The sequence below is a fragment of the Abramis brama genome, assembly GCF_963993115.1.
Source record: "Abramis brama genome assembly, chromosome: 4".
Taxonomy (NCBI): Eukaryota; Metazoa; Chordata; class Actinopteri; order Cypriniformes; family Leuciscidae; genus Abramis; species Abramis brama.
The window spans coordinates 51,801,049-51,814,901 of NC_139966.1; the positions used below are offsets into that span (position 1 = coordinate 51,801,049).

Below are 13,853 nucleotides of genomic sequence, written 5' to 3' on the forward strand. Positions count from 1 at the left end.
TTACAAAAGTGACACTCGGTTTGTACCAAGTAGTTACTTTAGCTGTATTTTAAACTAATACACTGTTCTGTGCTGAAGGCAGGGTAGTTGTATAGGCTAATGGTCATTTGCACAAAATGTAAATGCGAGAATCCACACCCATTTTACCTATTTAACACCCTTAGATGGTAACTAGTTTCATGACATCAATTTTGTTGTCATTCAGGATCTTCCGAAACATGCTGAGAACACATATTGAGAAATAAGTGTGACGCCAACTTGTTTGACCACTTCCTGAAATACAGTTTCCTATTTTCAAAAAAACAAGACACATTCATTCTGAGTAAACATCTGCTAAGTTTACCCAAATGCTTTTCAAATATTGTGTAATTAATTTTAGCAGCCAGAAAAAAAGAAAGAAAAAAACGTCCAGAAGACTGACTTTGAGACTCTGACCTGAAATTGTTTTCAAAAAAAAAAAAACTTATATTAGGCTATATTATAGCGGATCTCAACAACATCTCAAAAAATCTTTTTCATTTTGGGATGAAATATGACCCCTTGACAGTTCTTGGCGTGTTTTGTGAGATTGACCCAAACATACAGTAGGCCTATATGAATACAGTATTGACAACTGACTTGTGGAAGCCTATTATATATTACCAGAAATGGCATGAAATTGCCTACTGGCCCTTTAAAAAACTTGAGAATAGACAAACAGTTTGAAACGTTGTTTGTACAGCATATATTAATTTTTTTAAACAAAACAACTCATTCATATTTTTACCTAACATGTAAATCAGTGCGAAAACACATGATGCGTTTGAGGTATGTTATATTCAAATAGCCTTGCAAATGCAAAATGAGTTAAAACAGATTGTGTAACTGATTTGATTTTATGCAGAGACTTTTGTACACTGATGCATATATAAACTTTTTAAGACACACATCCCACTCTGTCCAATGCTGTAAACATATTTTTCTCCAGTGTGGCCTTCTCCTCCTTCTGCTTAATTTATTTTGGTCTTGTACAAAAGACACCATACCCTGCTTTCACCTAGACGCCTGTCTCACATCAAATATAAAAAACACTCAAAACACACAACTCTGCACACACACACACACACACACACACACACACACACACACACACACACACACACACACACAACATGCACCTTGTAATATTAATACTTTTTTTTTATGTTCAATACCAGTCATGTTTTGCTCTTAATTAAATGGGTGTATGAACACACACCCACATACAAGAAGGGCGTCATGCCTTGGAAATACATTGTCATTGTCTCTGGTTGGACTGCAGTCTGTTCATATGTCCATCTATAATTGGTATGTTTGAAGGACGGACAGTGGTGAGGTTGGCATCTTCCTGGATTGTAGTTCCACTCAGTTTTATTGTTCAACCTGAAGACTTTCAGTTTTTTTGGGAGGATCTTTGAAATTGTTTACTTCTTCAAACACCAGCTCTGTGGAGGGAGAAAAAGACACTGAATTCCATTGTCACTGTACAGCTCTAAAATGTAGGTTAAAACGTGACAATTTAAAAAAAATTGTGTTGATTGTAGATTACAATGTGTCAATTTCAGCAGATCATGTTTACATTGATTTTCTGAATGAACAAATCGCTTCAGCGTGGTGGTGTTTAGTGTAACAACATGTAATGTAAGACTCCCTCTCACCTTTCCACTCCTCCAGTGTGCGATCCTTGCTCTCAGGGGTCTGATCGTACGGAGGTGCCTCCGGTTCATCTTCAGGATCGTGGTATTGGGAAAAGTATGGATGGCACAGTGCTTCACTGGCTGAGATCCTCCCGTCACAGTCTAATACCAGCATTTTTTTCAGCAGATCAACCGCTAAAGGGGTAAAACAATTAGAACTTACTAATTCACATCTTTGGTAACATTTTATTTTAAGGTGACGTAATTACACGTTACTAAATGTACTTACTATAGTAATAACAGTAACTAACCCTAAACCAAACCCTAACCATAACCGCAACTCTATAGTAAGTACATGCACTTAATTAATATTACTCTGTACTTATTTGAGTAAGTACAATGTTACTACGTCACCTTAAAATAAAGTGTAACCACTTTATTACAGACTCGATCGTAAAATAACGTGTTAGTCTCACCCAGTGGATTTGCCCCCCTAAATATCTTCCCCAGGTCCTGCTGGGGCATGTGCGGAAGAGACTGGATGTACTTCTGAGCCTGGATGCATAATACAAAAAAATCATCCATCAAGAACATGAATGCATTTTTAGTATTTATAAATGAAACCAATAACCGAACGATTGGTCTCTTCTCACATGTTCGGAGGAAATCTTCTTCAAAACGTCAGCTGTGGGAGTGCCTACCATCTCCATGATTCTCTTTAACTGATCAATATCTGAAGAAATTATGTTAAAGATTATACAGATCAGCATCATATCCTGATTTAGATCCACCTAGATGTATTTGTATGAATGCATAGGATGTTAACAGTGAAACCAGGCCTAAAAAACTCTTCATCCCAAGTTGCAACTGAAAGTGAAGTCTGGAATAGAAACCGGATTTCTAGTTCCTTACTGTCAGCTTATAATGTAATTTGAACCACTTAGGCTGCGCTTTCCTCACCTGCCTTACAGGAAGCAAGACTCACTCAAAAACCACACACATACACACTAAGAGACGGTTTAAGTGGCTCTCATGAACGAAGGATACAATCGTTGCCAGGAAACAAAACCTTCCCCTTCAGAAGTTCACCCATGATGCATCCAACAGACCAGATATCCACTGTAAAACAGATATGACCGTACTTAATCAACCAGTTGCACAGAACATAAAGACAGATCTATCTATCTATCTATCTATCTATCTATCTATCTATCTATCTATCTATCTATCTATCTATCTATCTATCTATCTAGCACTTGAGATTGAAGGGTTTTTAGGTTAAGCCCGTTTTACCTGTCTGGTTATAATGCATCCAGTTGAGCATGATCTCGGGTGCTCTATACCAGCGAGTCGCCACGTAACCCGTCATTTCGTCATCTGTCTGCCTGGCTAATCCAAAATCCAGGATCTGACAGTTTTGATTCAAATAAATTAGAACCAGGGAAATGCACTGTGGTAATGCTCCTGCATTGTATGCATGCATAGCATGGTGCTTGTAGACTGAAAAGGCATCAAAAGAGGAGTTTTTCTCACCCTGAGTTCACAATCTTCATTCACCGCTACATTGCTGGGCTTTAAGTCCTGCAGACATGCATACAAATTACAACTGTGACATTGCATATTGTTAAAATATGAATTATGCCATTGCACGTTGTTAAAACTACTAAAACCAAATATTTTCTATTATACAATTACTATGGCATCATTTTTTGTAAAGACTCCAGCGGCCTGTAAAGTGGACGCTAAACAAAAACTGTGGAGGAGTAAAGGAAAAGTACTCACTCTGTGGATCAGGCCAGCTGAATGGATGTACTGTTTGTGAGGAGGGAAAAAAGTCAAGCCATGAGAAGATAGGAGAGATAAAGAGAGAGTTTACACTGCAATTCATAACTGATCATAACATCTTCTTGCTTCAGTTTATATGTGTGTTTGTGAAAAAAAAGAACGCAAAATGTACTTGCCTTAAGGCCCCGGAGAAGCTGGTAGATGAGGAACTGTACGTGTTCATCTGACAGTCTTTGAAATTTGACAATGTTGTTGAGATCCGCTCCCATCAGGTTGGTCACAAAATAGCTAGAGAGACAGAGTCTTTTTAAATCACTTGCAAATGCAAAAGGATATTGTTTGATAACTGGTCAGCTGCAAGTGCAGATGGTTAATCTAATCAAATAGGCCTTTTTAGCTCCACTGACATCTGATCGCTATTTTATGTGCTCTCAAATGCAGATAATTGTCACTGGGCAGACACTCACACCTCATTGAATTCTTCAAGAGAAGCTGCTGGGGTGAAAACATCCAGCAGTCCAATAACCTGGATGACAAGAGCATTTCACATGAGTGACACACGTGGCTCTAGACTTAAAGATGAATCTCAGAATCAGGAATGGACATTTGGGATTTGTTTGCTCCCTTCTGCCCATGTGTTTTCGGAGGACTTACATTCTCATGCTTCATTTGTTTGAGCAGTCTCAGTTCTCTGTACGTTCTTCTGCTGTGGATGAGAGACTGGAAGGGTCTGGAGAGCTTCTTAACAGCCACTTTCTGACGACGACGCACATCATATGCTGAGCTAGAGATTGAAAAAGAGTTATACAATTATTTGATCAAATTTAGAACTAATGTTTTTGCTGAGACAATTGCCATGATAACAGGATTTTTGGTATGACAACATAACTTGTAATTTGACCTTTCATTCAAAATATTACTTCCTCATAGCAGAGGCCCTTATTAGGCTGGCTCTTTATGAAAGCACTGGTATGTTCTTTATTGAACCACATGCTCTAGAGAAACATGTCGAACATGAGTGCAAGACTCAGAAGTAATTAATAAGTACATAGTAAAATGGACATTTGTCTCACCTTTCAGAGGCTCTAGAGTCATATCAGTTGAGACTGATTAGACATGCTAATTATTTTAATGTTTCAGAAGGGCAGCTGAGACATTAGGTGAAAGGGAAGCAAAAGTAATTGCGTCAGTGAATAAAGTAAAAAATTCCTGCTGTAACTCAGTATTTTTGAATGTACTTTAGTATATTAAATTAAATAAATCAAAACATCTGGCAGGTCTGTAGAACTTGATGGAATTCTTCAATATTCATTAATCAAGATGCGAGATGCAGTGTCTGAGTTTTATATATACAGTACAAATGAATCATGCAATATGCGCATTTTTATTTAATTTAATTAATTTTATTTATCTAATTTATTTTATTGTTTTAGTGCCACACTAAAGTCTCTTTTAAAAACCGAATCATGCATCTACAAATAAGTCATACAATGTATATTTTATTTTAATTTGTTTTATTTTAATTTATTTTATTATTTTAGTGCCACACTAAAGTCTATTTTAAAAACAGAATCATGCATCTACAAATGAATCGTGCAATATAGGCTATGTATTTTTATTTCATTTCATTATTTTATTTGATGGCCACACTAAACTCTGTTAAAGACAAAAGCACCCAACCCCCATTTGGGACGCTCCCATCCTTTGATTCAACCCTTCCACACACCAGGTCTGCCCTGCCCCCTTCCTTTAAAATAAATCAGCTCTGCTGTGAAGAAGTCAAATAATCACACAATAGATAGAGGCTTAACGTGAACAATGCAAATTCACAGCTCATTTGAGTAAGAAAGCGTTAGTGTGTGTGACAGAGTTTCTTGGGGTATAAAAAGACAGACATTTAAATAAGGATTTGTGCAGACAGGTCTGAATATTGCACTGTTGGTTTTGCATGCTTTATTAAAGCACAATGGGACAAGGCTTATTATTAATAAAATACATAACAATAGCTTAATCAAGCCTCTCATGTCAGATGATACACTGAAATGTCTCTATAATCATATCCCCAGGCTGTTAGAAATAACTGAACCCCAAGTCGACATGGGATCCAATCAGCAACAATTAAATCCTCTGTGTAAATCCATTGTTAGTGTTGTGCATCTTTTAATACGATAATGAAATAATTAGGTCTCAGGTGGTCTCAGGATGTTGTGGGGCATCTGCATCACTGACAATGAAATGAGCTGCATCCCATCATTTTTCAGAGCTGGCAAATCTCCCAAACAAACGGGAAGAAAAACTGGTAATAGCTTCTGAAACAGGATGCCATGTGATGCCCTCAAGCAGTGTTCTCCTCTGCTATTTTTTTCTTCCAGATGCCTTTAGGTTTGGTATATTTGTTAGTTAGCTTGCATTTATCATTGTCAACCACAATGTCTTTCAGTACACTAATTTCAGCATCTGCCTGAAGCAAACAGGACCTGAAAGCCAGCAGCTTAAAAAAACCCAAAACAGATGAAGCAACTATTTATGTGATATCATTGCAAGTTTAGTAGAGAAATTTTGCTGTATAGATAGTATTCATATGTAAAATATTTGTGATATTGTGCCTCTTTAAGCCATTGTGGATTTTCTCTCTGTGATAACTATTGAAGAATACCATAATGAGTCGGACTGTTTTGACTAACTGAGCTCTTGTCGCAACAGTAGCCTGCAGATGTAATGCTGAGCGGAAACGACAATGCCTGATTACACAACAATTGTGAAACTTGGTTTGACTAAAAAAAAAAAAGTTGGGAAGAGGAAGAGAAACATGTTCACTTGCAAACTTAATTTAGCATATTATACGGATGAGTATGCAACTATTGTTGGAACTTCAAAAATGACATGGCTGACTTGAGTATAAACTGACTGACATGTTCACAATATTTGCAATTAGTATGGTGAAAATGGGAAGATACTGAAGCCAGAAGCTGCGTCACCATGGCAACCGTTTCAGTCAGTCACAGCACGAGGGAGGCTGGAGGGCTCTAATGTTGTAGTTGAGATGATACAGAGTGCAATGTTGATCTCTCGGAGTGCATTATGGCAGGATGAAATATCTGGATGTTTTCCCATGCAGATGGACATCAGATGCAGATGGGGGTGTGGCACTGCCAAAACTCGATGGTCTCACTTTACCGGAACTGAATAGGCCTAGCATGTTGTCTGACTAGAGCAATATCGTCATATCAGATGGGCATGTTGGAAGGTTGTTTATACAACCTAACTAAACAGAATCTGAAGCCTTAGTATGTGCTCAGTTTGTATATAAATACAACTGATGTGACTACCTGTGAACACCTGTTTTCGTTCAGATCTGCCTTTTTGTTCTTGATGGATTGCCAGATACATAATTCAGGTGTCGGTTCAGTATCACTCAGATGATTCTTTTTTTACTTATCTACAGACACGCCACATCAAGTCAGACAGACATTACAGCTCCAGGAATGATTGACACATGTCAGTAAACAAAAGGAGCAGCAGCTTTCATCACATTATAATCAGATATAAACAGCAATGTTAACAAATATCATTTTCAATATTTTCCAGCCAGTGGGTAATTATCATTATGGAAAAAGTAAGATTATTGTTTTCTCTTAAAATGCATGCCGGATGTTGTTTTGTCAGGCTTTATTCCTGCCTCACCCTCTCCTCTTCTTGGACGCTAAATTACGAATCTTACTATGCCGAAGGCTAAGCTAATGAATATTAATTTCTTCACGCTGACGTTGCTTGCTAACTTTCCTGGAGCGCCCAGAGGTAATATTCATAAACCACGCCTTCGACAGCGGTCTGAAGTCGTTTCAGCCAATCATCGGTTGCGTCGTTAATATTCATTAGCCAAACCTTATTCATAGTAGTGTTTGTAAACTCGCCTGCTGGACTCACCATACGGAGCCATATGCCCCCGATCCAACCGGTGTGAGATTCTGGTATCGCTCTGGCACCTCCCAGACAGTCTTGTTTAGTTCTTGCCGGTAGAATCCCGGTCTTGTCGACATATCTTCCGTTTGAAAAGACGCTCTTTATTGCAAAACTGTCTGGAAAAATATTAACGCATCCGCATGGGAGATATGCCTATGTGTGGATGGAGGCAGCCGGCTTTAGTTCCTCTTCATCTACTTGCCAGAAATGGGAGGAACCGTCTGTGATGCGTCTCTCTCTCTCTCTCTCTCTCTCTTTCTCTCTCTCTCTCTCTGTGTGTGTGAGAGAGAGAGAGAGAGATGGGGAACCATTCTTGTTATTAGAAAAAACTTATTAGACTATTATAATTAGCCTATTATTATTTATAATAATCATAATACAACGTAACAACTGTATATGCCTATTATCACGACAAATCTTAAAATAATATTTTTCTTCTACAAAATATATATACAGTACTTTCAAAAAGTCATCTTAACCAAATTGTGCTATTTACATAAAAAATCAAACTGCTCAAGATTTATTTTGAAATAAAGGTTTATTAGCTTTCATCTCAATATAAACTATTACAATATGAAAATATTCATATACGCAAATGCAGGCATTTTGTAATGCAAATCATTTGTTACCACCAGTTAATTGTAGGCTACCAATCAAAAATCTTTAGAGAAACATTTCAAAACCATTATTTAAATAGTTATGAATTCTGCATGACACTAACATCTTAAATACAACTGTACAATTAAATACATTTACTGCAATTAAATACATTTAAATGGGTAACAAAGGAAAAGAAAAACCTTTGAAAGAAATAAGCACAATCTCAAATAATAAACTTATGGGCACACATAACTAACTTTTACTTTAATAAAATGATATAGATCATAAACTGTATAAACTATGATAAAACAAAGAAAGAAGATTCACATTTTCATGTAGATTCTAATATATATTTAGGCAGCTTTCCATCAGCCATGCATAAAGGCTGGTTTAAAAATCATTGCATGCATTATTAAAGATTTAAGAGATAATACAAACAGAGAAATGTATTCCTTTGTAAAGCAAATGTAAGTCCACACCACCAAACAGGGCTGCATATTAATATAACTTGTTTAAAATCAAAACGAAATTTGCTTATCAAAGCATCATGACTCAATTTCTGTGATCATCAGCAAACGACTCCAAACTTGGAAACAGCTCCGCCTAGTGTTTCATCCCTGATGAGACATGACAAAAGAGAGTTATTTTAGGCTCCATTCACTCTTAAAGACACTTGTAGAATTTAACCTGTATTGAGCATTCAGTTAAAGATGGACAAAACATAAAATATGAAAACTGTACACACAACTATTTATGATCAAAAGCACAATAATGCATGCATGCAGTGAAAAAGCCAATAACACACTGACCTGACAAATAAAAGGAAGTTGCTCATGGCAGCAAGCATCCACCCATCCAAACGTGTTCTGTTTGTCCCTAAGAAGTTTTCCACAAAACCTGCTCCCTAGGTCCACTGGAAAGGTTTGATGCCATGATGCATAGTCCACATATGGCCCACCGGTCCACAGCCAGGGCGAACAAGTAAAGAGCATACTCCGTTCAAGCCCGATCCACACTCCACTGGGAATGTCTTTACCCTGCAGCATCTGTGTGATGAACTCTTGTGCTGTGGCATTTAAAATGTGCACCAAAGTCTGGTGGTGAATTTTGCAGTATCCTAGTGCGTCAATCCAGCTTTTTGACTCGTTGATATAGGTAAAGTGATCTGAAATAGACATGAAACTGAATCTCTGTCATTTGTCATTCCTCTGTCAAGGAAATATTAATATTGTGTTCTTTGCTAATTATTTAGCCTAATATATTTGTTTCCAGGGCTTGACATTAACTTTTTTGTTCACCGGCCACTGTGGCAAATGGTTTTCCAAAATTACTAGCACTCGGCATTTTCACTGGCCACAATTTTGACATCGATATACCATGTGGGAAAACTGCCATATAGATATTTTTTAATATTATCTCATAATTTGGCAGTAGGTATATTAGGCTGCTGTCACTTTAAGTTCTGATGCACGAATCCATTATACTGTTACATGTGTGTTTTCTTTCTCAACTGTCTACATTCACTTAACATAACTGACTGTGTTTACGCGAATACTCGCCAAGACCGGCATTTTGACATTATTTTGTGTGTATTTGACTGTTTAAGCGCAATAAACAGCGAAAAAAGAACTGCTGCTTTATGTGCAAAAAGAAAAGAGGCTGCTTTATGTGCGCGCACTTTAGGTGTGAGTGAGTACAATTATGTGCAGAAATTCAAGCCCTGTAACACCAACAATTTTCATCTGGAGCAAATTAAACGTGTGAGTGAAGGGAGGCGGGTTTGTGTGTCAAAATTGGTATTGTATATCTATTCTGCGGAAAATGAGTATAGAAAGCATTTCAGATATTTCAGTATCGATTATGTATCGAAAAATCTATATTTTTGACAACACTACATTGCACTTAGTTTATTATTTCAGATGCCTTTTTAAAAGACTACAAATTACAACTGAAAAATGTACATATTATATATAAAATTCAACCCGCCATATAGTGGCTAGTAGTGACTGCGTTATACGCCACTGCTGAAATCCACCCGCATTTGCCGGGTTGGTGGGTGTTAAAGTCAAGCTCTGTTTGTTTCTATAGTAACTGCTTAGTTTAACATACGTCTCAAATATGGTAAAAACATGTTGCAAGATGTTTAAAAATCGCTGGAAAAATGTTGAAAGGTTTGCACATTGCTCAAAAGAAGTAAATTTTCACGTACAAGAGACGGAAGAGTTGTTTCTTAGAGAACTGGTGGCAGAAACAGCAGCTGCAGACTTCACTTCTGTTGTTGAGCTTGTTTTTGCAGTTGTTGAAGATAAATTGTCATCTTTCAAAGACAATAATGATTAATGTTACATTAGTTTGATTTTTAAAGGACTAGTAATGTTCTGGATGGTACAGTGTAATGCCGGGTTCAGACTACACAATATTTTTATCTATTACGATAGTCACTGTCAGATTATGCAATTTTGACTCCTAAATTCTTGTTGTCAAACTACACGTTGCTTCCCGACCAACATCACTTGCCATCTTTAACGATGTGTGTGATGTCATCGAGAATGCGGAAATAGCCACTGAAGCATCATGTTAGCTTAATTCTAATTCCAGTGCTCACCAGGTTGCTGAAGCGCCTCTAAAACTATCACTTCATGAGTATAGATGACCATTGTCGTTTACGAATTACCACGACACCCTCGGGCTGCCAAAATCGGACGATATCATGTAGTCTGATCCTGGCATAAGTGGTCTCATTTTTATTCATGTTTTTGACTCACATTGGCAGATGACTCCAGCATCTTGTTGATGGCTACAGTTGTTTACTCCCCATCCATTTGATGAACAGTTTTTCAGCGTGGATTCATTCCCAGCACATTTAACATCATCCATCCATATCTGTCCTGATCCTTGTCCAAAATAAGGACCTCTTTTAGCTTCTATCAAATCCCCACAGCCCATCTCTCTACACACCACTGCAGCATCTGACAGATCCCAGCCATCATCACACACTGTTCCCCATGTTCCATTATAGAGAACCTCCACTCGTCCAGAACAGGAGTGACTGCCATTCACCAATCTTACAGTTACTATCCACACAAATAATATAAAGACACAAGTAAATTGTTGTTTTTTTCCCGCACATATTTGTTTGCATTCTTTTATTTGAAAAAGAGCAATGACATATGGCATTCGAAAGAAAAAGACCTTTAGGATTTCTTCTATTTAACTCTCTTGGGTCATTTCTTAAAAAAGAAAATGTACAATATTAAATTTGTGCTGCATTCAACTATAAATGTTTTTAACTCACAGTTGCAGATGACTCCAGCGTCTTCATCATGTCCACAGTTGTGTATTCCCCATCCACTTGTCCAACAGTTCTTTAGTGAGGTCTCAGTGCCAATGCAGTTTACATCATCCATCCATATCTGTCCTGATCCTTGTCCAAAATAAGCTTTACTCTTTGCCTCTATCACATCCCCACAGCCCATCTCTCTACACACCACTGCAGCATCTGACAGATCCCAGTAATCATCACACACTGTTCCCCATATTCCATTATAGAGAACTTCCACTCGTCCAGAACAGGAGTTGTCACCCATTACCAATCTAACAGCTGTTTTTACACAAATAAGCAAATAAGACAAAATAGTTTTTTCCCCTAAAATTATTATAATCATTATATACTTTAATTGTAAGAATGTTTTTGACTCACATTGGCAGAAGACTCCAGCATCTTCTTGATGGTTACAGTTGTTTACTCCCCATCCATTTGATGAACAGTTTTTCAGTGTGGATTCATTCCCAGCACATTTAACATCATCCATCCATATCTGTCCTGATCCTTGTCCAAAATAAGCTTTACTCTTTGCCTCTATCACATCCCCACAGCCCATCTCTCTACACACCACTGCAGCATCTGACAGATCCCAGCCATCATCACACACTGTTCCCCATGTTCCATTATAGAGAACCTCCACTCGTCCAGAACAGGAGTGTCTGCCATTCACCAACCTTACAGCTACTATCCACACAAATAATATAAAGACACAAGTATTTTGTTGTTTTTTCTGCACATATTTGCTTGCATTCTTTTATTTGAAAAAAAGCAATTACATATGGCATTCGAAAGAAAAAGACCTTTGGGATTTCTTCTATTTCTGTCATTTCTTAAAAAAAGAAAACGTACAATATTAAAGGTGCTCTAAGTGATGTCACACATTTTTTAGGCTGAAACATTTTTTGTCACATCCAGCAAACATCTACTGACTATCCGCTAGCTGCCTGTCCCCTGAACACACTGTAAAAAAAAAACGCGATCTCTGTAGACAGCCCAGGCTCCATAAACGGCAATAAAAACAAACTGGCCCAGCCTGGACAACGAAACATAACAAACAGTGTTCCAGCCAATAACTGACAAGAATGATTTGGGGGTGGGGGTTGGGGGTTTAGTGTGCATGCACATGAAGGGGGGTGTGGGGAGTGGAGGAGAGAGAAGCATGAAGAGGGAAGTTAGCTAGAGGAGAGATGTCCTAACAACGACTAACGTTAAAATTGTATAGTCTTGAGAATTTCGATATGGCCGACACACGACCAAAGAGACGACATTCCGATTAACAAATAACAAAGAATAGGGAAAAGGAGAAGGAACGTGAAGTCCCGAATTTACATCGGAAAAGCGTTCAAAAGGTGGCGAGAACTCTGCCGGCAGAAGGGCTTCCAATCCGACATTCAGGTGGCTCAGTTTTTGCTGGACAGGTAAATCCAGTTTGTTTTTTCTAAATGGTTCATCATGACTGTTTCAGGAAGCACGGAAGTGAGGGGGAGGGGATGGGATTAGGTGGAGGGAGGGTGGAGCTAGCCTTCGTTTTGTTTGTCACCCGTCACCCAACATCACTTAGAGCACCTTTAAATTTGTGCTGCCTTCAAATATAATGTTTTTAACTCACAGTTGCAGATGACTCCAGCATCTTCATAATGTCCACAGTCGTGTATTCCCCATCCACTTGTCATACAGTTCTTTAGTGAGTTCTCAGTGCCAATGCAGTTTATATCATCCATCCATATCTGTCCTGATCCTTGTCCGAAATAAGCAACACTCTTTGCCTCTATCACATCCCCACAGCCCATCTCTCTACACACCACTGCAGCATCTGACAGATCCCAGCCATCATCACACACTGTTCCCCATGTTCCATCATAGAGAACCTCCACTCGTCCAGAACAGGAGTTGCCTCCATTCACCAACCTTACAGCTATTATCCACACAAATAATATAAAGACACAATTAAGTTGGTTTTTTCCCCGCACATATTTGTTTGCATTCTTTAATTTGAAAAAGAGCAATGACATATGGCATTCAAAAGAAAAAGACCTTTAGGATTTCTTCTATTTAACTCTCTTGGGTCATTTCTTAAAAAAGAAAATGTACAATATTAAATTTGTGCTGCCTTCAACTATAAATGTTTTTAACTCACAGTTGCAGATGACTCCAGCGTCTTCATGATGCACACAGTCGTGTATTCCCCATCCACTTGTCATACAGTTCTTTAGTGAAGTCTCAGTGCCAGTGCAATTTACATCATCCATCCATATCTGTCCTGATCCTTGTCCAAAATAAGCTTCACTCTTTGCCTCTATCACATTCCCACAGCCCATCTCTCTACACACCACTGCAGCATCTGACAGATCCCAGCCATCATCACACACTGTTCCCCATGTTCCATTATAGAGAACCTCCACTCGTCCAGAACAGGAGTTGCCTCCATTCACCAACCTTACAGCTACTATCCACACAAATAATATAAAGACACAAGTAAGTTGTTTTTTTCCCGCACATATTTGTTTGCATTCTTTAATTTGAAA

The 13,853-nt window shown here is 38.1% G+C and overlaps 3 protein-coding genes across 3 annotated transcripts in view; 1 reads left to right on the forward strand and 2 right to left on the reverse strand.

Moving 5' to 3' along the window:
- Positions 1-13,853, forward strand: part of LOC311081911 (scavenger receptor cysteine-rich domain-containing group B protein-like) — a 51,358-nt gene that overhangs the window by 10,503 nt on the left and 27,002 nt on the right. The gene's annotated exons all lie outside the window — the stretch shown is intronic.
- Positions 701-7,614, reverse strand: mapk11 (mitogen-activated protein kinase 11). Its single transcript, XM_084112604.1, has 12 exons — positions 7,368-7,614; positions 4,095-4,224; positions 3,908-3,966; positions 3,617-3,728; positions 3,438-3,467; positions 3,189-3,236; positions 2,949-3,063; positions 2,703-2,774; positions 2,309-2,388; positions 2,132-2,210; positions 1,677-1,850; positions 701-1,463 (listed from the first exon to the last, which is right to left on the reverse strand). The coding sequence occupies exons 1-12, from the start codon at positions 7,478-7,480 to the stop codon at positions 1,390-1,392; spliced, it is 1,086 nt and encodes a 361-aa protein (XP_083968730.1). The 5' UTR covers positions 7,481-7,614; the 3' UTR covers positions 701-1,389.
- Positions 7,931-13,853, reverse strand: part of LOC311082271 (scavenger receptor cysteine-rich domain-containing protein DMBT1) — a gene marked incomplete at its 5' end in the record, with an annotated part of 35,935 nt that continues 30,012 nt past the window's right edge. Inside the window, 7 exons of the mRNA XM_084113000.1 lie at positions 7,931-8,620; positions 8,813-9,168; positions 10,213-10,320; positions 10,769-11,077; positions 11,299-12,012; positions 12,938-13,243; positions 13,466-13,774. Of these exons, the coding sequence (XP_083969126.1) occupies positions 8,615-8,620; positions 8,813-9,168; positions 10,213-10,320; positions 10,769-11,077; positions 11,299-12,012; positions 12,938-13,243; positions 13,466-13,774 (2,108 nt within the window). The 3' untranslated portion in view covers positions 7,931-8,614. The remainder of the gene's footprint in view (positions 8,621-8,812; positions 9,169-10,212; positions 10,321-10,768; positions 11,078-11,298; positions 12,013-12,937; positions 13,244-13,465; positions 13,775-13,853) is intronic.